Below are 25,841 nucleotides of genomic sequence, written 5' to 3'. Positions count from 1 at the left end.
GTATTATACAGTAGACAAAGAATCCGGTTTCCTTTTTTTTTAAAGCTTTTTATATACATTTTACTGCACTCATGACTATTACGTAAAACATCATTACATCACAAAATTCCATACCATCTATTATGGCTTATTAATGTAACGAATGTTTATTATTTTTATTTGGTAACTCTGTTGGTAGTTTGTCAATTTTAGAAAGTAAAATTGTCTATTGTTTAGCGCGATTAATACAGTTTGATATTTTACTAACATTTATATCTGCACTAGCCGTCGCCCGCGACGCCGTCCGCGCAGAATTTAAAAAATACTTAATTAGGAGCCTAAGTGTTCTTCCAGGTTAAGTTTTACATCTATGCCAAACAAAATGTATCTATATAAAAACAAACAAAATAGTTAATCATTATGCCAAATTTCAGCGAGATCCATAAAGTATAGTCGACTTCATAACTTTAGTAAGATTTAAATAAAATCATGAGATATAAAGTTACTGAAATTCAGAAAATACCTGCTTTACTAAATTAAACAGAACCTATTGATCAAAGCGTATGATGTTTCTACATTAACCGAAGAGATCGTTTACACTAATAATCGTTTCATGAATATAATTTCATATATTACGTATAAATATATTATACTGTTTATATAGTCCGGTACATTAAAAATACATATAATCTTAACTTCATGAAAACAATTCATACGACCGTAACTCTCCTTCTTCTAACTACATAGTTTTCAGTGTAAACTGAACAAAAACATATTATTTTCATAACATACAATTATAATTGGTGGTTATTTTTGGAAACCGTGGATTGGTTTCTACAAAAAATACAGTTGATTATTTTTGCTTAATTTTCAGAAATAAAGCGTTAAATCACAAAGTGCCATGCTAATCAAGTACCAAAATGTGTCTTTCACACTATGTTTTTAACTAGCAAATTGCAATGGGTTCCTAACCCGTGGCTGACGTTTAAACAATTTTTTTATTTTTAAGAAGTAGAAGTTGTACATTTTTATAGTATTAAGTGTAATTACCGTGTTGATTTTTATCCTTTTTTATTTAATATCGTTCATGATTAAGAAATAATGTCATTCGAATACCTACCTGTAGCCGAAGACGAAAATGAAGAACCCATAGAACTTCCTATCGAAGAGGATGGAACATTGATGTTAACAACAGTGTCTGCGCAGTTTCCTGGATGTTGCGGACTAAAATATCGTAATCCTGACACCAAGAATATAAGAGGTATTAGGCTAAGAGACGGCAGACTTTACCCTCCTCCTGAAGGATGGGGTAATCTCTTGTACGTTTGTAGCTTCCCGAAAGAAAATAAACGGAAACCGGGGGAAATTTCTGATGCCGCTAAAAACAAACGAAATGATAATCTGTGTTCTGACCTAATAGTGCTGGGCTTACCATGGAAGGCAACCGAGCAGACTGTGAGAGAATATTTTGAAAAATTTGGAGAAGTATTGATGGCCCAGCTTAAACGAGATCCCAAAACCGGTATGTCAAAAGGTTTTGCTTTCATTCGATTTGCATCTTATGCTTCTCAAATGAGAGTGTTAGCCCAAAGACATATGATTGATGGCAGGTGGTGTGATGTGCGAATACCAAATTCAAAGGAAGGCTCCGTAACATCTATGCCTTGTAAAGTTTTTGTTGGCCGTTGTACAGAAGATTTGACAGCTAATGATTTAAGGGAATATTTCTCACAGTTTGGAGAGGTAACTGATGTTTTTATTCCTAAGCCATTTAGAGCCTTCAGTTTTATAACATTTTTAGACCCAGAAGTAGCACAAAGCCTTTGCGGTCAAGATCACATTATTAAGGGTGTTTCTGTTAATGTATCCAATGCATCACCAAAGCAAAATAAGAGTGGGTCTATTCAACGGAACCTACCTAACCGAAGTTATGAAGAAGGACACCCACATAATGCTTCTAACAACAACTCTTGGAACAATCGTAACATGGATATGGTCAATATGCAAGCATTAGGTTTATCCGGTCAACATGGTCAAACTGCAGTTGCTGGTGGTGGAGGACAGGCTCAAGGGGGCAACATGCCTTTAGGCATGGGGGGCCTACCTGTAAACCAGGCCTTGGTGGCTGCGGCTCTAAACCAAGCAGGCTGGGGGCTGATAAACAACATCCCATCGGGAGGCTCAGAGCAAGGAGCGTTTGCAGGGCCTGCTTCATCTGCTCCACCTGGTCCACCTAACTTCCTGTCATGGATGCAACAAGGTAGTTCTGCACAGGGACCTTCTAGTCAGTGGGGGCAGAGGCACCAATCCCAAGGTCACTCAGTTTGATCCAGTGTCTAATTTGATAAGCTCACATAATCTCTGTGATTGTAGCAAGAATTAGATAATTATTATTTGTCTTCATCTGAAATATAAATGGGTTGTTCTGTCGGTAGAAAATGGCACACCTGTGGGTAGTCGCTCATGTTATTTAATTTATTATGGAATTGCTTGTGTTTTGTTGTTTTTCTTGAGTCCTTTATTTTTACAAAAATGAATAGCTGGTGAATCAGGTATACACTTGAAACAGTAGATAGATTGTGACAGTAAATAATATAGTTAAATAATTGTTCATGTGCTTCTTTTCTTCCTAATTATATTTCGTGTTTAACATACTAACAAAGAATTATAGAGTTAAATATTAATAAAAAATGATGGTTGGGAATATCTGAAATGGTTTGTTACAAAAATCATATTAATATCACATCATTAACGAGTTATTACTAATTTCATTGTTGACTCATGAAAATAGATTGCTATATTGTGAAGTCTTTTGTTTTCATGAATTGAGAGTATATATGTATAGTATTCTATTTATTATAGTAGGACTCATTTTTGCTTTTGGTGACATTTGATTTTGTAGCATGTTTCAATAGAGAGCAGAAATGTAAGTACCTATCATAGGTTAAGTGTATTGTGCTTTTGTACATTAATAGGTATATGTTTTTACAACAGACTGTTGAGAGTTCATACTTGTATAATAAACATAGAGATCTATCGATTGTTATCATTGTTTAACAAATAATGTTGATTATTATAAATTTATTATGTATGTTTCCTCGGTACATGTACATGGCTATAATTGAGGGCAAATGTCTATTTTTGACTAAATAAATGGCTAGAATATTTTTGTGACTATGAAATATGGGAATTGTTCTTTGAATGGGTACCTAGATGTAATGTTAGAGAACACACTGGTGCAAAAACATTGTATATGTAAATTTTAAGGCAGAGATATAGATGGTTGTACAAATGACAAGACTGTAAATATTGTTGAAAACATACAACACCATATAGATTTATAAAAATGTTTTGTCTACAATGTACTATTCAAACTAGTAGCGTTGCATGAATAGTGTCAGACTGTATGGGTAGTGTTGATTAATCTGTGGCATAATTTGGTATTATTCTTTGATGATTACGTAATATCTGGAAGATTACATTGCGTCAATATTGTAAATGTTGCTACAATACCATACTGGGATGTTATCCATATTTCTTATTGTTGAAGCTCTACTTTGGTAGATTACTATATTTACATTTTGTTTTGAAAAATATAAGTCAATCAATTAACGTAACAAACAAGGTTTAATTTCAATGTAATAATCCGTTTTTTTTTTCTAAAGTATCACTATATTTGCACCGGTTTGGTCTGTGTGCATTTAGTGAATTTTTGTCTAACTTTATTTTAGCCTTCAGAAAACAACAGGTACCTATTCTTGTGGAAATATTTAAGGACCTTATAATGTTATATTTTAATATGACATTATCGATTTTCTCTGCTTGCTTTTTGTAGTTTTCGCTTGGTTTTGTTTGTGTTATTAACTTATTTTTATGTGGATTGTTCGGTTCTCTTTGGATAATTATATATATGAATGCAGTTAATTACATAACACTAGTTAACCATCCATCCATTTTTCCATCCAATTCAACAATCTGAATACCATAAATCCACTTCTCGTAATCTGACCTGGCAGGCTTTATTTCTGTAATGTCATGAATTTTACGTTGATTTAAAAAAAAATTGTGTGAAAATTTTTTTTTCTTGTAAATTGCTTTATATGTGTTATTATTCAAAGTTCTAAACATGCATGTTGTTAAAATATATTTTTAAATGTGTATCTGCCAATATGGTAAGTGTTTATAGTAACATGACATGTCAATTTTAATTGGGTTACAAAATGTAACATGCTAGATGTCCATATTTAAAGATAAATTGCATTCAATGAATATTATTGTGTATAATGGAGAGCAATGTAAAAAAGATGTCTATCAAAGTGCAATACGAACATATTGTAAATTATTCTCGACAATTTTAATGTGTAAAATGCACATAAGTTTATGTAAAAAATATATGTGTGTGCGCTTAGTCATTATTTTGTACATTCATCATAACCTCTTATAGTTACCTGCTGATTTGTTTGGGTAGCGTTATAAAATAAATTGATTGAAATTTTTATTTTATTTCAAAATAAAAACATTATCTACCAAAATAAATACTAAAAATGTTATAACAAAAATTATGGTTTAATTATTTAGAGATGTGGTATATTTCAATATTTGCTTAGTGTCAGTTACTTGTTGCTCATTTAATTGTATCAAATTTGTTTTTAATATTGAGTTTGTGTGTTTTTATTTTAATAGAATCGAGAAAACAGTAAATTTATTACACGCACGTTATTAAAACTCTTCTTATAACAATTGATCAAATAACCTCTATATAAATTTTATCGAATTAAAAAAATACATTTATTTATGTTTTAACTCTGTACTTAATCTCGTTTATTTTACAGATTAATGCTTCGATGCGCTCCTAAACCGTTAAATGAGATTTTTCGCGCCAAATTACGTCAAATTTTTCTTATTAAGAGCTTCTCCTTTTAACAGTTTGTATTTTAAACATTTCGCTGTGATAATCCACAATCGATAGGCTCGTCAAATGTATCATATTATTTATGCGGAGTTTCGACAATATTCAATGTTAAATAAATTGTTCCCGATTTAAATGTTATATTTTCCTCATACAATGTGATTTATGCGAATAGTATAAATTTTGTGCCGATTTATCTTTTAAAGTAATCGCCGCAAAAACCATACTATCAAAGCCCTTAGTTTGCGGGGCCATACATACATAAATTGCGAATTATGTATATCGATTTATTTATAGAGTATAAATATGTCTATTTATTCTTACTAAAATTGTGTGGAGTGATGTGTTGGGCAGTTGTTTTCAAATAAATAAATATTATTTATACCACCTGAAATCACTTGGCTCTTTTCTTACTAAGGAATGTTCCTCATAACCCTTTCAAACTTATACATCTATGTTATAGAAACACTAATATTAAACTTCAATTTAATAGTCTATGAAAATATATTAGAACCTTTGTTGTCTTATAACTGTAAAAATAAAAAAAAAACAATATCTTATTAATCATTTTAGAATACAAAATGTTAGGTATATTTTGAGGCATTAGTTAAAAAAGTTTATTTCCGACGACTAACAAAGCTTTCTTTTGCTTACATAAATATGCTCGTACTCTATTCCTAGGAATGTATTCTGTAAAGTCGCTGGATTCGAGCCGAAGAACACCTGACTTTATTTCAATTCTAATTTAATTTGAGGCGCCAATAGCTTAATGGTTAAGAGTACGGTCATATTTTCACGTGGTGGGGGGTTCGAATTCCGCCGTTTGACTATTTTCGTAAACCATATCTTAGCACAAGTTTAGAGTATACTTGACATGGTTACAAGATATGTTAGTAAAAAATCGAATATTACAATCGAAAAACATAAATAATAGAAAAGTTGAATTAATAATCAAAATGTGTTGGTCAATTGGTCTGGTATTAAGAGCCTTGATCAAGAGCATACATTGGTAAGTAAGATTTAATAGCGGAGTTTTCGATATCTTAGAATCGCTTATAGTAATAAAAAATTACATTATCGTTGAACTTGCGTCATATTAGATAATATTTATAAAACTGCCAGTATTGTGATAAAGAAGTTATTGTATCTTATCTCGGTAAGTACGAAACTCTAGTGTGAGTAAATCTTGCAAAATCAAAAGACGCCTTCCTGCAAACCCATGATGCATAATGGCAAGGATATGACGTCACACGCCTCAAAAACGCCCCTGTTTGACCAAAATTGAAAAAAGAAACATCTGCATTTAGCAGCCGTTGTGGTATTTTTGTTCTTCGCTTTTGTAACCGATGAGCAGATGACGCATCTGTATTACACTTCGCCCACGCTGCATTGTATCTTTTAAAACCGACAATGTGCTAGTTTACGAAAACCTTTGACTCATTGCAACTTATAGTTTTTTTTAGTAAATGTGTAAAAAAATCGATTTCAGGTATCAACTACTTTGTGTTTTGCGCAACTTTTGTAATTAAAAACAAATCTTCAACTAATTAATGAAACAAGTAAAGCCGTGACCACAAATTTAAAAATACATTCGGTAACGCCGTTATAGATCTAATACCTATTTAAAACTTTCTAAAAGCGCACTCTGCGTCCCTAATTAATTACAGGTTTCGAGATTACATACTGTATGAACCGACACAGTATCTGACCCGGTGGGTGTAACAGACCCGATGGGCATAAGTCAAGCTATATTTTGATAGCTCACTAGCGCCCCTCATCAAGGTCCTTGTCGTACTGTAACTGTATTGTCATGTTATTTTTATATCCTTTTATATGCATGTAGGATTTACTCGTTTTCTTACAGAACTAACCACGACAAAAGCGCCTCTCTTACCGGTTCAAAGAAACTTGTCGCATTATTTCAATCAACAAACCCGTTATGACACATGTAAATTTTTAATGCAAATGTCACACATCAATGCGATATCCAGTTTCGGCGATGTCAATCATTCAAAAGGCAAACCATTTAATGGATAATTAACGTCATGACGGAAATTCAAAATCATTTTACCATATTTGATGGATCCTCAAAGAAAAATACCGGCTGGTCCTGTAGCGCCTTCCAGTTTGAAATCAGCTAGGAAAAGTTTCGCCGTAACAAATGCATTTGTACGACGTGAAGACAAAAAAGGTGAAATCCTCACCGTGCACACGAGCACGCCCAACGTAGAACACCGGTCGTATCATGCCGATCAATGTCAACTTTACCAAGGAGACGTTAACCTTTTATCTATCATGTATGTTAACCTTTATACTTTTTCAACTATTGTTGCTTTAAATATAAGTATTACGGAAGTAATTGGTTTACTTACCTACTTCAGTTCTGATAAGATGGAGCTGCAAAAGGGAATTACTAAGCACAAAATTTGGCAACCCTCGTTTTCTTGTACCCACATAGTCAGTCTTCGGTGCCAATTTTCTATACTGATTATTTCAACATGTCCAATGATATGATAAGCCATACACAATTCTCGCCTCTTCTTCTCAATTCTTTAAGCCATCCTCCTACATGACCAAAGTTTTCCGAATTAACTTCTCACTGAAAAATAAATAATGATACAACGCCATCTATTTAACACCATTGTAAACTACCATCTAATTTTTAAAGATATGTTTATGTACTTGGTTTTTACTTTTATATCTTTTATTATTATCAATGAATCACATATTACCATTACCATCTACCTATTTCTAACCGGATTAAAATATCCGCTCCGGCAGACCCTGACCGTGACTTGGCACTACCAAATAATTTAAACAAAACATGATCTCTTTAAAAAACTATTATGTATCTAAACAATTAATTATAGAAACACAAATAAGGATATAATGTGTTGTAAATATACCGAGGATGTAAATGATATCGCGCTGGGTTTCTCTGACGGCACGGTGAGGCTTTTCGATTGCAACAACGGTAACTGCTCGCACACGCTGGTGGACGACGAGTGTCGCACCTACCCTGGCCCAGTCACCGGCATCAAGCACCGCCCCGTCAGCAAATCGCATCCCGTCACCAACACGCTCTTGACTTCGTGTAAGTCATACAACTTTAGTTTAAACTAGACTTCATATTAAATCTACAGTAAAGACAACCCTAAATGACCACGTAGCAACTAGAGCAGATAGTAATTCAGATGCACAGACGCTTTAACTTCACCTATCATTAATTTCTATAGAATTTTTACCGTAACTCTTAAAATCATGTACTCAAACCGCTGTTTTGACCCTAAAATGAAGCTTATAGAAATTTAAGTTTGGCTTAAAAGGTTATCGAACTCGTTTTAGATGTCAACGGCTATGTAAAATGTTGGAAGTACAATTATCACCAATGTCTATACACAATAAGAGAGAAACGACAAACATTAGGACTCTGCTACCATCCTCGCCACTCCAAGTTCGTTACGTACGGAGACGACGCTATATTGAACATGTACGATGATGAAACGCAGACGCAAGAAAGAGCCTTTCATTCCAGGTTAATTATAACTAAGCTTAATTATTTTTCGTCCTTTTATATTGTAAGTAAAATTGTATTCACTCTGTACTTATTTAAAAAAAAATAGACGTACATGCTCCTCGGTAATGGTCCTTCGAGTCGGAGGCTACACCATTCGGTTTGTCATTTTCGCTCTGTACTGAACAAATTGTAGAAAAATTATCTTAAGTAGTTGTTACAAATATATTACAGTGGTAAAAGAGGTACGATAGACGGTCATCAGTCGAGAATATTCGCATGCACTTTCAATCCGCGATCGAACCACGAGCTGGTATCGGGCGGTTGGGATGACGTCGTCATTTGCTGGGACGCTCGCCAGCCCTTTGCAACTCGATACTTTGTTGGAGTTCACATATGCGGTGAAGGATTGGACTTTGATAAGCCGGGTAAACAGGTAGATTGTGCTACTCTTGATTATATGTTTTTGATTTTTGTGTTTTAAATACTACGTGCCTAAAGCGTCAACGTAACCCATTATTTATATATGTCATAGTTGGTTAAGTTTCATTATTTTATTTATGTCTATGAATCTTGTTGCTGCAGATTTTAACGTGTTCGTGGCAAGACAATGACACAATTCAAATATGGGACTACGGGTCTTGCAAACTGATCGACACTATTGTACCAGACAGTCATCCATCCAAGCTATATTGCGGCAAGTTCGTGCCTAACACTAATTTGATTGTATGCGGTGGTTCCGACGGGAATATGCTTCGTGTTGTGGATTACAATTTAAAATTGGTATGTTCATATAACTATGACATTTATTCCAAAATTTGATTATCTTGTAAAAATAATTTTTCCCACCATTTTTCATAGCACCTATTTGTTATGATTGCTGTTATCATAATGTAACAAAACACGTGTGTATTTTTCAGACGGAATGTTCAATCAGATACAATCCTGGCGCCATATATGCATTTGACTTTGGAACAGTTCGAAGGAAGATAAAAAAAGTGCCAGACACTTACAAAAGAGTAAATGAGCTGCATACAGTGCCGCGCGTGGCGTTTGTAAGCGGGAAAAAACTTCAGATTGTAGATTTTGGCTAAGTTAATACAAAATACATTTTGTATTAGATGTCTATTATTTTACCTTATCATATTGCAATGGGTACCATTTCCACGAAAACCTCTCGTCGCACCCCAGGGAGTCATGCGTCACACCCGATACTAGACTCTATGATGTAATAAAAAAAAACACACACAAACTTAAAACTTGTACATCTGTTGTATCGAATTTATTCTCTCTTTCAACTTTTCTCTACGCACAAACAGCCGTTTAATACATTTGAGGTGATAGACAAATACACTGTGAATTCATTTTGTAAATAGTATATAAAACTCTAGAAAGATAAAATATCGAGTTTGGCAAGAATTCCATAATAAATAAAAACGTAATATTCCTACTACATAGTATTATACACAGGATTTGAACATCTATTACTCGACCGGTTCAAGTTGAGCCTCGTCAACGGATGGGTTTTCCCATGTTGCAATTGTTTTTTGTTTTGAGCTTTCGACATCACAGTAGAGACCACCACATTGGAGTAGTCGACCGGCGCCAGCGACAGCACGACGGGCGCCGGGGCCGCGGGGGGCGGCATCGCGGGCGCCGGCCGCTCGCCGCCGCAGAACGAGTTGCGCACCCCGCGCCCTCCATCCGCCGCGCGCGCCTTCTGCGCCTCGGGCGGCCGCCGCGCCGCCTCGCCGCCGGACTCGCTGCGCACGCGGCCCGGCCGGTCGTACCGCCCCACCAGCACCCGCACCGACAGGTCCTCGCCCAGCGGCGGCGAGGCGCCGGTGCGGTTGCGCGACCCTCCGCGTCGCGCGCCCTCGCCCTCCGACCGCGCCTCGAACTCCTTCTTAAGGTTGCTGACGAGGCCGGGCGCGGCGGGTGGCTGGGCGGGATGAGCGGGGCTAGGTGCGGGGGCGGCGCGCGGCAGGTCGGGGTGCGACACGGCGGCGAGGCGGCGGCGGCGCGGGCCGGCGCGCAGCCAGGTGTCGGCGGGCGCGGAGGCGGACAGCCGGCCGCCCCAGGTGGAGGCGCCGCGGTCGCGAGCGCGCTCCATGCGCGCCGCCGCGCTCGCCAGCTCCTTCAGTATGGCACACGTTTCATTGAACTTTTTCTCGTTCGCGGAGATGTCGACGCGCCGCGCGACTTTGGGCTCGCTGTGTTCGGTGATGATGCCGAGGTCGGACGGCTGCTTGGCCGCCGGCGCGGGCTCCGCGCTCCTCTCGCTTCGCTCGTCGGCCCTGTCCTTGACCCTCTTGGCGGAGTCGTCGCGAATGACGACCTGGGGTCGCGCCGTCCTGGTGTCGTAGGAGCCCCACGAGGAGTGCCGCGAGAGGTCCGGCACGACGGCGCTGTCGAAGGAGCTCCAGGAGCTGTGCCTGCTGGGCGGCGGGGCGTCCTCCTCCATCGTTCTTCTATCGTCACACTCTATATTACGATCTATACAATTAACATAAGCGTCACTCGTTTTAATTTTAACGTCTATTATACCGCTGTCACTTTTCACTATATTATCACTATCGTTCCCGTTTCGAATTTCGTCACCTCTGGACCACGGAGCCTCCCCGGGATCCCACGTGTGTATCTTGTCGGCCTCCGCCTCCGAGTAAGTATACTTGTGACCTAGATGCCGCGAAGGTGAGACCTGCGACTGTTTGGTCGGCGCATCAGGGACCTGAGCCGACAGCCCGATCGAACCCTCCGACGATCTGCTGCTCGACACGTCGGTGTGGTTTCCGAAGTTTAGCCTCTGATGTCTTCGGCCGAGGTCGCGGCGATCGCCCGAGGATGCATTTTCAATTTCGTTAACGATGTGCTTGACGGAGAGGCCGCTCTCCTCCTTCTCCTCCTTAAGGCGGATGATCTGGTTGGGCGAGACGCTGTAGCTGCCGTGAGCGCAGGGCATGAGCATGTGGCGCGTCTCCGCGGCCAGGTTCTCCAGGGAGACGGAGGTGGGCGGCAGCAGCTCGGAGGCGAGCTTGGTGTCGGGCGACCAGGAGCGCGGCCGCCCCGAGTAAGATCCGGTTAAAGCTAATATTAAAGGCGTGGGGTCCGTTATCTTACTTTCCGTTTTCGAAGCGGTTTTAGGAGATTTCAAATTGGTTTCCGACTTAGACCTCTGCAACTTTTCCTTGTTCTTCATCGCATCGAGTATACCTTGGTAAGTTTCGAGCTGACTGAGAAAATTAGTGTTCGGTTTGATACAATTCCTTTTCGCTTTGACGTGTTTCAAGGCCTTGTCGAAGTTCCAATTGAACGCTTTCATTGCGTAAGCGATGACGACGGAGGCGGACCTGCTGATGCCCATCTTGCAATGCACCAGAACTTTGGAGCCCTCATTCCTCGCCTTGTTTATATATTTGAATGTGTTGTCCCAGTGTTTCAATAGATCAGTCTTATCGTCGTCGTACACTCTAATGTTTAGGTAATCGAACATACCGGGAAAAAAATTATCTATCTCTCTTGTCACATTCAATATATGTCTAACCCTGAAATCAAAAATTGTCACCATTATTATTGTCCTAAAATTAATAATAAATGTGCCATATGCACTACCACAAAGCATGTAATATAGTGTGGCATCGTACCCGTTTCTCTGCAGCTCCTCGAGGTTGCTGGCGTTCCACTCGGAGCCGAGGTAGACGTGGTCGAAGATCTCCGTGGGTGCGTCCATTTGGCCGAGGATGGTGAGCATCTCCTGGTCGATGAAGGACTTGTACTCGGCCAGATCCATGTCCAGTTCGTCCTCCAGCCGGCCGCGGATGGCCTTGCTCGTCACCTCGTCCAGGTCCACGCTCATCATTATCTCTTTTAACGTGCAACGAATCACACGCTCAGTTTCGTCTCTTTCTCTCGGCCTGTAATGCAAGATTCAGTAGATTACAATGTGAAACATTAGTTGGGTTTATTTTTTTTTAAAGTTTAAGTAACAAGTTTATCGTGATATTGCAACAAAGTCATAACAATTCAAACATCAACGAATTATTTTTATATTGTCTATGTAATTAATATACTATTGTGTTTGTGAATCTTAATAGTATCATTCTACAATGAAGTAAATAAACAGTAGTGGACCTTAACAATGACACCGAAAATGTGTAGCAACTATCCGCGCGCTCCGTGACGCAATTAAATGCTAATGAGCATAAAATGTAATAATTATTTGTTCCACTTTACACGCTGGTAAATTTGAGCAGCTTTACTGATGTCGGATTGTTGTAAAGGTTAAGAAACGAGGTCTAGGTAACGCACAACTCTCCAACAGAGCCCATTATAGTTTCCACCGGAGCTGCTCATTGTTTTAATTAATTCACGTTAAAACACTTCCAAGTACCAATTGTTTATGCACAATGTAAACATTTGTTGTACAAACAATTTAAGCTCAGTAAAGCCCCTTGTTCATTTATAAAACCACACCTTTTCCCTTGTAGTATTTCAAAATATATCCATTACTGGGGTGCAAACTTGCTTTTAAAACTAAGGTTCTAAAACATAGAATGTAAGGTCTATGTTCATGTGCTTATAGAAAGGGACTACCATAGAAAGTTACGAATACATTTCTAACATCAATCAAATCTAAGAAACAGATCGATAATAACGAAACAATCATTATTATTTTAATTTTCATAAATAAAAGCCAATCAAAGTGTTACCATTTTATAAATAGTAGGCATCGATTGACGGTTGGCACAGAGCAGTAAAATCGCGCCCTAGATTGTCTTGAATAATACATTAGCGATTAGCTTTGCATTTGTAAGCGTCATGTCATAAATCCTTACAATATCTCAAAGCAAAGTACCACTGCACTTAATCAACAGTTTAACTGAAAAGTTTACGAGCTATGGTGTTTAATATACATACATATTTTTTTATATATTATATATTTTTTTTAAATTTATACGGATATGGCTATAGCTATACTATTTGTTTAGTAAATATGAGTGTTGCAACTTCGAACTGTGACGTGAGCTCTTGATTAAATTAGTATATTGGCTGTCAGCCAAGCTTTTTGCGCACATACTATGTGTTGCTGGTTTATAGTATACTATTCATATAAACGAGAGATAGGTTAAATCCTCTAATTGCATACTCAAAATAAAGAATTTGCTTCAAAACGTCGCAAGGTCAATACATCCCTTTACGCTACAGCTAAAATTGTGGACTGCGGTAGACTCTTGTGATGTCCAGAGTCGCCAAATACAAGATAAAACTGTTATCATTGTATCATAATTATTATGTCGAAAGTAATGTTTAACTGACTTGTGCCTGAGTGAGTCTGGGGAGGGCGGGCGGCGCGACTCGAGGCAGTCCATGGCGTGCCACTCGTTGAGGCATGAGCGGTCGGAGTCGACGCGCGTCTCGTAGTACGCGCACCACGCGTGCGACGCGCCGCCCGCGAAGTGGTTCAGCTCGCGCGCACGCCCGCTCGCGCGGTGCAGAGTCTGCAGCGCGGACCTGCACCATACATACATATTGCATTGATATTTGCTCGACAGACTCCATACATTTAAACAGCATTATCATTTATTCATCGCCAAACTGTGTTGTTTTAATGAACAACAATCAAATCATTTTCACAATTTCTTAAAACCTTAAATTATGATAATTCGACAATTTCTATTTGATTAGAAAATAACTATAAATCAAGAAACTTGTCGAAGAAAACTGTAGGTGTAGTTTTAGATTCATACACTGAACTGTCCTTGGTAGAGGATTTTTAATCATAGACTAGGGTTGCATGTCGTCCATAGATTTAAAGAGTAGGCATACGTACCCATTGTTAAAAAATTAACAAAAAGAACCGTTTATCACCGTAAACCGGATACATATTTAAACAAATTGCTTTAGAACTAAATGACTAATACCAGTTATTATTAAAAACATTCTATCACTTTACTTTAAATCGATTGGTAAACTGCTGGTTTAAATTATATTATACTAACCGTGGGTTTCTGAGTCCGAAATATCCGTTTAAAACATATTGTTATCACTGTATATTAAAAAATTTGGTCTTAGGAACCCACGGTTAGTTAGACTAAGTACTTCAGTTTACATATTATTAGCAAAAGTGTTGTTAGGCATTGTTCAAAATTTCTACTAATTAAATAAAAACACATCTGTTGTGTTATTGTATTGTAAATTACGAAAAGCAATGATATATGATAAAATATTTAACAATAAACTGAAACTAAGCAGCAATAGAATAAGCAACAATAGTACTAGTAGTATTTGAGTAAACAGTGTATTCTAAACAGATGTAAAATGTATAGACAGTTCATTATATTATAAGTAAGATAGTACTTACCACATCGCTTGCACAGACACGGGCTTGAATATGTGTTGCTGACTGCACACACATACGCTAAACCCTCTGCGGACAATGAATCCTTAATTAGTTATTGTTCATAGTTTGTGCAGTCGCCAGTTTGCTAGGTGGCTTCTTGCGATTGTTTGGCGCCTGTTGGGTATGATAATATCCCTTGCACGTGAACGTCGAGCCGCAACGCCCACAATGTGCGTATTCATAAACAATTCTACGGCCATCGGTTATGAGTAATGTTAAAACTGTTAAGTGGCAAGACCTAGTTGCCCAGATACACATCTAGGACAATTTGCGCTCTTCATATTTCGGCCGTAAATGTAATTATTTGCATGTATTACTGGCAAAAGTCAATTCTGAAATTGAATCAATTAGTACTTACTATTTCTAGTATTTACTAACACATTTTTATACATACAGAAAGCAACAAAAGTATAAAGTTGTCGTGTGAAAAATACTGTATAGGATTACTTACAACACGCATATTAAAAGCCAAACTCGAGAAATGTCAAATTCTTACGTGAGTATAGTAAGGGGCATTAGTTAGTTGGTAATAAATATATTAATCGTCCAAGTTAATCTGAAACGAGTTAGCAGCCGGCGCACCAGGTATTTTGCAACGCCAGCCCTACTGTCCTTTACCGATTTCAAATATTTCTCTTTCGTAATTCAACGTTGCAAAATTTTTGTATCGAATTAATAAGAATTTTACAAATAATAGATAGCAACATTGTGTAATTTATAAAATAATATCAATTTATTATTATATATATTTCATTTCATTAAAAACTTTGACAAAAAAAAACAAAGAATATCTGCAGTAAATGATGTCCTTGTAACCTTATATTCATGTTGTCATTTATTCATGCGGATGGTCTGCCACTTCTCTTCCACACTGTCACCGTGAGGAAGGTGCTGTGATAAAAGTGAAGTATGTGAGGAAGGTGAGACATTGTAAGAAGGGTAGGCTCACCCGTCCCCGTCCAGTTTGATGGATGTGTCGGCAAGCACGCGCAACACGAGGCCGACAGTGGTACGATCGTTGCAGTCGATGCCGAGCAGCGCCGCCTCGTCGTGCCGGCATACCACCACGAGGTAGCGAGTGCGGCCCGCGTGCGCGCTCTCCAGCTTCACCGCCTGCCACCACCATTAACCCTATTATATTATCTAACAAGCAATCCTTCCTCTCTATAACCTACTTATTCCAGTGTTCATCTGGAATTAAAAAATGCACCAGATGCCTATTGTGTCTCAGGTCGACAGAAACGCTCGAGTATTTGTAAATCGACATCTGAGTTATGGGTTAAATCAGCATTTATTGTTGATTTAAAATCTTTATAGTAATTTCACTACTTTTAAAATAAAATTAGCGAATATTGTTTAAAATACACAATGATGTCATAGTATATAACATGTTTTGATTATTATTTTCAATATTCATTAGTAAGTGCATTGTTTGCCTAGTATTTGTTACTTTATATAATTGACTTACTATTGCATTGCATCAGACATATGGTAATAAAGTAAACGGTGAGGTAGTGTATAGGAAACTGCAATTTATATGATTTATGCTTCGACTGGCTTGCCACGGTGTTTACATAAAGTGACATGGTAAACTGTCTTTGACAACTCGTATGGCCATGTATACGAAAAATATTACAATATATTTATTTATAATAAAAGATTTATCTATTTATTCAGTAATTGATATTCGCATTTCGTAAGATATTATAAAAACCTACCATAATAATTAGAAAATCCGTAAAATTTGTATTTTATTTTACCATTTTCATGGACTTTCGTTTTCTTAATGAATGACATTGACACTTATAACCGTTACGTTTTTAAAGCTTTGCAACAGATTAAAAAAATTATTTTTGGGATATAAATATCAGCTTTTTTCAATTCCACTTCTAAGAGAATTTAATTATTATCACCGTAAATACAGAGAACTTTTTCTTTCAGTATCTTTTAGCGAACGTCACCCTCGCCGGAGGACTTTTACTTGGAACTTAAATTTCACTTATTGTAAGTTCATAATTTTACTCCAAAAAATAAGAGGCATGACCTTTAATCTTTCCTTGATCCGAACATCAGAGGTGGGGTAATCATCATGCAGTATGCAGTAGTCAATATGACATCAAAACATTATATCCTTCAGTTGGTCATTACAAATACACAAGACGGGAAACTTTAACTTGTGTAAGAGATTTGTTCATTAATTTACCATTTTGAGCGTGTCCTCAGGCCGCACGAGGTAGAACATGGCTCGAAGGTGGTGATGTATGTCGGGCTGCGGCGGGCGCGCGGGCATGCGGCGCCGCTCCGCGCACCCGCTCTCCGCGCCGCCCAGCACCAGCGCCGCCCCCTTGTTCGCGAAGTAGCACTCATTGAGACTGCAACAAGCGATGTATCCATTCAACAGACACTCCACCACACCCACCGGCATCCTTCCACACCGCCACTGATCGACTGGCAAAGAATCGCTGCCACAAGTCCTCCCTTTGTTTTCTCAACTTTAATGTAATGAAGAAAATATAAATGGGCTACTCAGATAACAATCAATACAATCCATTATAAGTACGTTGCTCTGTATCGAATGAGTGGTCTTTTAATACGGTACACTCATGTCAAGTAAACCTGTCCAGTTCTTCGGGACAGATTCCACAAGACGATCGTAACTTTTTAGGAACATGTATACCTATTACAATTTAAATTGTCAAGACAGGTTTATACATAAAGTAGATAATAAAAACATAATAATTTTAAACCATTTATGATGGATATAGTGTGATCCAATAGGAAATATCCAAGTCCAAGACTACGCTGCAAATGTTTATAAGCGAAGTAAAAAAGCATTTTCTATTTTTTTAATGGCATACCAAAGACAGACCATCCTCTCAATGTATCGCACTGGAATCGAGTGATCCACTACGAAGGTTGACTCTCAGTCTGTTAAGACTAGGTAGTTTTTGTTGCATGAAAGTTTTTAACTATAATTTAATTCAACTATTTTATAATATTTCAGTCACAATATTTCAAATGTACCTAAAATATCAATGGGGCTTTTGTTATATTTAAATTAACTTTTTTATACTAATATTCATAAATAAACAATATGTATATGTTTATTCGTGTTGAAGTAGCAACAATAACAGCAACGCCTAGCCTGTATTAAGTATGCGCATCCTGCCAAGTTGTGGAAACCAGTTCGCGGAGTAACGCGAATCAATCATTTTCAAGACAGTGTCTAGTCACAATGTAGCACTACATAACGCAACAACGCATTATCTTAAGTAACCATATTTGTCTGTTCGAGACGCAACTTGCTTTTGGTTCGCTTAAAACTGGATCAACTGCATTTCTATCATAATTAAACAAAACACAAGATAAAAGTATGAATAAGCCTTAATGCCATTGTGTAAAGAAATGGAAGACATGTTGCCATTTTGTTTTATTGATAAGTCTTGTAGCTTCGACAGACAACTATAGTCAACTACTAGCGACCTTCGAAACTCGAATGTAACTTTAGCTCAAGGAAACTAGTACGAGACGCCCTTCGTGTAGCGTGCGAACTTCGAATGCGGTAGTCGGCGATATTGTTTTTTTATTTAATGTAATGCAACCGCGAAATGTTTGAATGATGCCATTTTTAGTAAAGTTGCAGCAATCGGTGTTGCGGCGGCTGGGTTCCTTTCACCGCGCGGCCGCAGACGCGCTGGCTGCGCGGCCGTGGGCTCGCCTCAGCATGTTCGACGCGATTCGGTCGCGATTACTCATTGAATTCCCCGCTATTTTATGAGGCTTAACAATACGCTCGCATCGACAACGCGCACCTCGTGTATATTTAAACCGCACTTATATCCATTAGCACGCACCGTGTACCGGCGCGTGTTTTAAATGAGCGTATGTTTCCGAACAATGATAATACACCCTTTGAGAAAATAATGCAAAGTATTGTTTCTTTCGTAAATCATATTAGTATTACTATTATTTTAAAAGTTTAAAATAATTATTTATCACGGTTGATTGACAGTGCTCTGTACTAAGCTACATCCTCAACGCAGAATTAAAACAAAAAAACCTATAATATGCCCTCCTGTACCAGTTACCTTCCACTGCAGGTCCCGTCAAAATCGGTACAGCGCTTCCGGAAACAAGCACGGCCTTTTTAGTTTTTCGTTATCAGTTACTCAAATACATCATTTGTACGAAATGTTTTTTTTCGATAATACATACAGACAGTCCAATTTTATTAATATGTATAGATTAAGTTTCAATCTTCATTAGCATATTCATTGTGCCTATCGAAAATCATCGTTCAGATGATGATTCTGATCTACGAAAGTCTGATAAATGTCAATATAAGAAAAGAACAAAGAATCTCTATGTTGATCTTACAATCTTTTTATTAATAAATTAATTTCCAGGTCTATTACACCAATCCTGGTTACACAAAGAATCTGTTTTCTATTAATCACCATAAAGGGCAAAAACTATAAAATATGTTTCTGAAAACAAATTTGTTTTCAGAAACATATTTTATAGGTAGTTTATAGTTAGTTCAAAGTAATTACTTAAACGTAAGCTGAAGATGCAACATTTAAGATATAAATCTACAAAATTCTCAAGCATTTTCGATACCTACTAACATTTCGCAAATAACCACCGATCACAACAAAGAGGTGCAAGTCGAGCTCTCGTGCGTCTAAAATAGAGATAATCGAACGGGTAGGGTCGCAATGTGACATTTACCTTTACATGGGCCGTGTGCTTCGCAAAGGAGGCATTCGAACGTCAAAAATATGATGAGGTCATTTGGAAAATATGAAGGAAATATCTACGCGGATTATGCGCACGGATAAAAATATAGAAATGACGCTCCACCCAAACATTGGACTCTCTAATAATAGAATGAAAAGTGGATATTTGTTTATAGTGCATTAACTAGCGACGAATTAACATTGTCACTTCCATTACGGCGGCAAGGGCGGGTGCTCTCAAGGTTCGATAAAAATAGAGCGGCGGCGTGTTGCCAAAGCATTGCCACGTCGACGCGTACATATAGAGGCAGCCGCCCGCCGCCCGCAGCGCGCTCGTCTTGCCGCTTTACCCAATTTAGGGCGGCCGGAGAACTTCTGCACATCTCCACTGCGTGGCGTGGCGTGGCGAGCAACACGCTTCAGTTATTGCGCGGGAATTATATGACGTATCGGCGTCAACTAAATTATTGCGCCTAGAACCTCATACTTATAATCACAATAAACAAGACCATGATTGAAACATCAAGTTATTTCGGAAATAACACTGAATATATTATAATTAAAATGAATTAATACCATGGCAAAACTAAAAAGCTTAATCGCTACATTCAAAAAACACCAATTAATTTTCAATTACGAATTCATGATAACTATCAAATTGTATGTGTTTCAAATCAATGAAACATTTTTTTAAGTTCATAAAGGTACAAGTATTTCGGAATCTATAGAAACGGAAGCATAATGAATAAGTATTGTCATTTATATCATTATTTTTTCGACGTAATCATGATGCAGTTATAAACTAGCTGACGAGTAATGAGTCAACAATCAACATGCCCAGCGTATGAACCTTGAATTGTCGCAGTGTCTGGTGTGGCGAAGGAAGCGGAGACACAACAACACAAACACACAGAGACCTGTAACAGACGCACGTCTTGACTCATCTACGTGAATGTGCCGTCTCTATTGTAAAGAGATCGCGTAAATCGAATTGTTTCATAAATGTACTCTTATGTATCATTATAGTAGAAATGGGTTAGATGTCTCCAACAATAAATGGATGTTAAATGAATGACTATTGGAATTGCCTCCACAATAGCTCAATCTTACACGCGCGACGGTTATTTCATTTATATTGATATGGAAAATACTTTTTCCACTAAGGAACTAAACGCGTGATTCTGTCTGCATTTCACTGCTAAATGTAAATACTTTGATTAATCAAAATTGTTGAAGGATTTGTTTAATTAGAATAACAAGTGTCTTTATTCAACCAATCTATTTTTAAAAGTATTTTTTATTAATTAAAAATGTTCGTGTTTTTATTGTGAAACATTTTATGAACATTTGTAGACAGATTGTTGTCAGGTACGAGTAGCCATGAACTAATCAGACTATCGTCAGATGCCTGTTGTATTCAGATGACCGACTTATATTTACGTCATCGACGATCGGGTTACAAATAATGGTATCGTGGTTGAATGAATCATTCTAAAGTAAGGAAATGGTTATAGATTAGAACAAAAAACAGCATTTAAAAAACAGTGCACAACAATAAGAAAACAAAATGAGTTAATGGTATCGTTTTTGTGATTATGCTGCGTGTTTAGAAGGGCATAGATATGAAGACGGATGAGATAAGAAACTGTCCCCTGGCCATCAACTTGAAATAATCTCCACCACAAACAAGGGTTACGAAGATATTTAAAACGACATGTTATGTCAAGGGCATAAAATTAGTTGTATATTAAAAGATTATAAGCATTTAGTTTATATCTAGAATTATTTTAAGTTAATTGAAAATTCCAAAGTTTCGATGGACGGATTTCTTACCAAGTAACTCAAAACCGGCCTTACAGATCTGGATAAAATTTGAAACGTAGGTAGAATATTCTCATGTATTACGGTAGCATGTTCATACTGAAAAAATGTACGCTTTCCCTGAGACAGATTAATATACAAAAAAAAAACAATAATAAAGAATGAAGGTTTTTATATTGCCAAGCGGACGAAATCGCGGACAACAACTAATTAGTAATAAATAATAATTTATTTAAAGAAAACAAACTTTCCTAACTTTATATTCTATTTGCAAGAGTTATACACGACGGGACGCAATATTTATTACCTCTAGGCTATTATTATATCGAACAATAATATCTGTGTAATCACAAGGCTATTGGGGGATACAAGGATGTTGGGGCTGATATTTAAAGATGATATTTTTATATGAAATGAAACTATATATCATAAGCTGTAAAGGTCGGCCAGCCTCGGGTGTACGTTGGGCCCTTCTCTTTTGCCTCTGCAAATATCACACGGAAAGTTGAAGGAGCGGTGCTAGTGTACATTCTTATAGAATTTACTTAATTTAAGTATACTTAAAAGTATCATTTATATTATGTCATAAAAGGTTATGCCATATCTTCTGTATATTTAAATTTTTATTCCTAACCTTATTTAGTCATATTCATAATAGTCTTTAATTGAACACGGATACAACGATATTAAAAAAAAACTGCAAAAAATCTTGCCGAGAAACGAATGCAAGCGTTCGTAGTTTTAATTTACGTGTTGCGTTTAGAATAAGTAATCGTATTATTTGGATTAAATAACATTTATAGTGTGAATGCGGATTTGGTAGGATTAGTAACAAATCATACTAATATATCTCAAGATCGGCTGCATGAAATTTGGTATAGATGTAGAACACAATCTGGAAGAATACAATCACAGGCTACCTATGATCCTGGAAGTATGTACGGATCCTTAGGGATGTTTTATGTGCATATTTAATCGATAACTCGTGTCGAAAAAATGTGGCACATGGTAAAAAATTGGATGTGACAAAATATTCTAATCCTAAGACACAATTGTTGTATGTTTTGCTGGATACCAATACAGAAATTTGTAGTCTTCAGAACTGAATTATGACGAATGAGGAAAAATAAGTGATTTATGAAAATCATGTAAACACAACGGTTGCGTGTGTGCAATAGCATATAAAAGAACATTACACAAATAATCGTTATGATTTTGGTAATCAATTTATGGTGCGTTTGTTTCTTAATTTTTTTGTTTATCAATACAATGACATGTATTCTTCGAATGACTCTCAATTCACTTTATTAAGCAGGTTTTCTTCAACAATGTTGGTAATTGTTTTTAAGGATATATAAGATCTATTACAAAACAATCCTAATAATCAATCCTTGAAATTAATTCGATTGTTAATTCAATTATGTACTTTAACTTTAAAGGTCAAACAATAATTACATAAATATCGTAATAGTTACTATATAAAATTTCAAATTCTTTTTACTACAATTTTGTCATAAATTAATGAAAACGTATGCAAATATACCTTTGTATAGAATTAAAAGACAAAGAATTTGATGAGTAATATATAAAAGAATACTAGCATACCTTATGAAGATGTTACACGTGATTTGTTTTTATAATTATTTCTACGTGCAAAAATATGTATGTAACCAGTTACAATTCATAGTGTGTTATGTTAATAACAAATGTTCATTCACGTAGATAATAGATCAGAGCTTCACGTGTACGGTATAAAAATCCAACACTTTCAATGACAGGGAAAAATACAATTATATTATCTAATTGTTTTTGTTACTATGTACGTTCACTTTTTATATCTATACGTATTGCTTACGTTATTCTATATATTTCGATACTGATCGTTGAAGGAAAAAATTATTCTACTGCTATAAGCCAGCCTTTCAAAAAATTGTTTACATCGGTCTAAAAAGACCATTATATTTGCAGATAATTTGATACGTAATGTAATTTTATTCGTACATTCAAGGTTCAATGTTTACTAGTGCGTAGAAATAATTACGATGCACAAAATAAATAAAGAATAATTAATTGTTATTCATTTAATTATTTTAATCTACGCATGTTTCCATTCAAATAGGATACGATTAGAATTGTTTAGCGGAAACGTCGATGCCGTCATTACCTGAAGGCGACCATGTGATACACAAAGACATAAGGTGAAACCCGAGCGACAATCGACGAGGTGGCGCGTTCCCGCTCCTAAGACACTCGTACAAAACAACGGATCTGCGGTCGCGATTTCCCTGGCGGATGCGGTTTGTTAGCGAGGCGCACCGCCCGGCGCGGCGACCAGGGGCACAGTACGCGCGCGGGCACGATCAGCGCAGCGCCCGAACCGACGTCACGGCTTCCCTCCCGACCGAGCTCGCCGCGCGTACTGCCCGCGTAAATATAGAAACCGTATAACAGGAACACGAGGCGGTCAGGAACACGCTCCGCGACTATTGTTGCATTTTGATGTTAGACGTGTGTGTACTGTGTACATACATCAAACAATATTTACACGATATTAAGAAAACATTACGCCAACCGTACCTTATCCTCAAACGAAAGTTCACCCTACTTTTAACACTAAACTTTAAAGTGATCAACCATTTAGATCGTAAAAATAAACATCTAATTAGTAAACATGTTGAAAGTTCTTATCATTTCTATTTCAATACACAATTACTTTTTTAACTTCGATTATATGTTACAAAAAAATGTGTTAACATTTTCATTCAGTGTGGTGCAGTTGAGAGTTTTCAGTTCAGATGACTCAATGCCCTACATATATTTATACAATATTGTACAGTGATTAAATCCATAGAAAAATGCATATCTTACCTCTTATTACGATTTCCGAGATCATCATCATTTGCATCGCTAGATTTGTCTTCGTCATCCTGCAACAAACAAACATTGCAATGCTAGACTAGTTTTTTTGTAATAGGGGTTTAGGTGGATATTATATCATTATTAATAAAAAAAAAATTAACATTTATAAACAAAAAAAAATTCAAATAAAATTTTAATTCTAACTGTGACTTATGTCAATTGAAACCATATTGTATTCCTTCTGTAGCCTAAACTACCTGACCTCTTAAGAGTGTAGTTTAACTTGATTTGCTTTTACCTCTTATATTTTCACAAGGATACTATAAGTAAAAACATGAAATATATAGTCATTTTATAAGTCAGCCCAATTATTGTTTTACAGACCCCAGTCATAGGCACTACTACTGAGGCAATGCTAGATGAGAGGCAATTTAATTTACCAAGTTAAAGGCCTTTCAACATTATTGGTTAGTGATGGTAGCAGTGTTTTCTTAGTTAGTTCTAACAGAAAATATATACAAGTGTTGAAAATGACACCCAAGACAAGCGATTTATCTTATTTTTTACTGCTCTGTCACATGTATTTTTGTCATATAAACTATTGGAATATTTTGATGAATAGTATACATAGGCTATTTATAAGATCTTATTAAAGGTTTGTGAAATTTGGAAAATGTATAGCACTAAGACATTTTTATTCATTGTTCTGATTTTGGTCTTTAAATAAATGATGGATTATTATACTTTTTAATAATATCACATAAAGTTTATAGCTTTTTTCAAAAATATGTTATTCTACAAAGTAAAGAAAAGGTTATGTAAAAAATTTATCTTTAGATTAAATAAATAAAAATTTGCATGAAATTAAAATCTTTGACCCTGTAATGAGAACCAACTCACACAAAGACTGAGACATATTAGCTATTTAGTGTAATAAAATATTATAACTTTGTGTTCTAAATGAAGGTTAAATTAAAATTGTATATCAAAATGTACTGAGGAAGAGTTTGTAATGATTCAGATAGTTTACCTAGGTTAAATAAAATTATTTATTTACATATATAGATGGAAGGTACATAGATACATTCATATCTTTGTTATTTAATTTGGACACATGCCCAAAAATTGTAATGATTTGAAAAATATCAAGAACAAAGAATGGAAAGGTTCGAGTTTCATCTGTCAACCTTAATAGTCCTGTGCAAAATTATTGACCTAACTTTTACATCCGTTTTTGTTACTCACCGTTTTCCTTGGTGTTTGCACACTTGGAGTACGTCGAATTGTTACAAGTGCCATACCACATCAGTACTAACGGATCATTATCGGAGCAATACACAATCACAAACATAAAGTAAAATAATATTGAGTTATCATAATACTAATCTTTTTATGAATCACTAAAAGCACAGTAATCTCTTCGAACGCACATAATTATTTTTTCTATGTGTGGCCCTATAAACAATATTAACAATATTGGCCAAAAGTTTTGAAACTTTATTTTGTAATTATATTCTTCTTGAACGAGAAACAACCGACATAATATAGCTGCAATTGCAATGCATTGCAAGAGGGACACATATCATTTTGTGAGTAGCCACAGATAAAAATTAGCTAAAA

General features: G+C 36.5%; 3 protein-coding genes across 3 annotated transcripts; 2 read left to right on the top strand and 1 right to left on the bottom strand.

Annotated features, from left to right (window-relative positions):
- The first annotated feature begins 924 nt into the window (after positions 1-924).
- LOC106128465 (TAR DNA-binding protein 43) lies at positions 925-5,276 on the top strand. The gene has a single exon (XM_082930821.1). The coding sequence runs from the start codon at positions 1,081-1,083 to the stop codon at positions 2,305-2,307; it is 1,227 nt and encodes a 408-aa protein (XP_082786947.1). The 5' UTR covers positions 925-1,080; the 3' UTR covers positions 2,308-5,276.
- A 1,482-nt stretch (positions 5,277-6,758) lies between these two features.
- Positions 6,759-9,524, top strand: LOC106128426 (transcription initiation factor TFIID subunit 5). Its single transcript, XM_013326816.1, has 6 exons — positions 6,759-7,185; positions 7,759-7,982; positions 8,234-8,423; positions 8,637-8,838; positions 8,988-9,185; positions 9,323-9,524. Exons 1-6 carry the CDS (start codon positions 6,968-6,970, stop codon positions 9,494-9,496), a joined length of 1,206 nt encoding a protein of 401 aa, XP_013182270.1. The 5' UTR covers positions 6,759-6,967; the 3' UTR covers positions 9,497-9,524.
- Positions 9,525-9,655: 131 nt separating this feature from the next.
- ssh (Protein phosphatase Slingshot) lies at positions 9,656-25,784 on the bottom strand. Its single transcript, XM_013326815.1, is given in 9 exon segments — positions 9,656-9,950; positions 9,952-11,947; positions 12,047-12,316; positions 13,719-13,913; positions 14,764-14,829; positions 15,752-15,915; positions 17,006-17,174; positions 24,231-24,289; positions 25,467-25,784. Coding segments are annotated over 9 exon segments (3,009 nt in total). The 5' UTR covers positions 25,521-25,784; the 3' UTR covers positions 9,656-9,914.
- Positions 25,785-25,841: the final 57 nt, after the last annotated feature.

Source organism: Papilio xuthus, unplaced genomic scaffold (assembly GCF_000836235.2).
Source record: "Papilio xuthus unplaced genomic scaffold, Pxut_1.1 DF828780.1, whole genome shotgun sequence".
In the NCBI taxonomy this organism is placed as follows: Eukaryota; Metazoa; Arthropoda; class Insecta; order Lepidoptera; family Papilionidae; genus Papilio; species Papilio xuthus.
Note: the sequence above shows the minus strand (reverse complement) of the source record. Positions and strands in the feature narration are given on the sequence as shown.

Excerpts from the sequence above, each read along its gene's own strand:
- LOC106128465 (XM_082930821.1), top strand. The coding sequence starts at position 1,081 with ATGTCATTCGAATACCTACCTGTAGCCGAAGACGAAAATGAAGAACCC.
- LOC106128426 (XM_013326816.1), top strand. The coding sequence starts at position 6,968 with ATGGATCCTCAAAGAAAAATACCGGCTGGTCCTGTAGCGCCTTCCAGT. Across the intron at positions 8,424-8,636 it reads GAAAGAGCCTTTCATTCCAG|TGGTAAAAGAGGTACGATAG; the intron begins GTTAATTATAAC and ends AATATATTACAG. Across the intron at positions 8,839-8,987 it reads TTGATAAGCCGGGTAAACAG|ATTTTAACGTGTTCGTGGCA; the intron begins GTAGATTGTGCT and ends TTGTTGCTGCAG.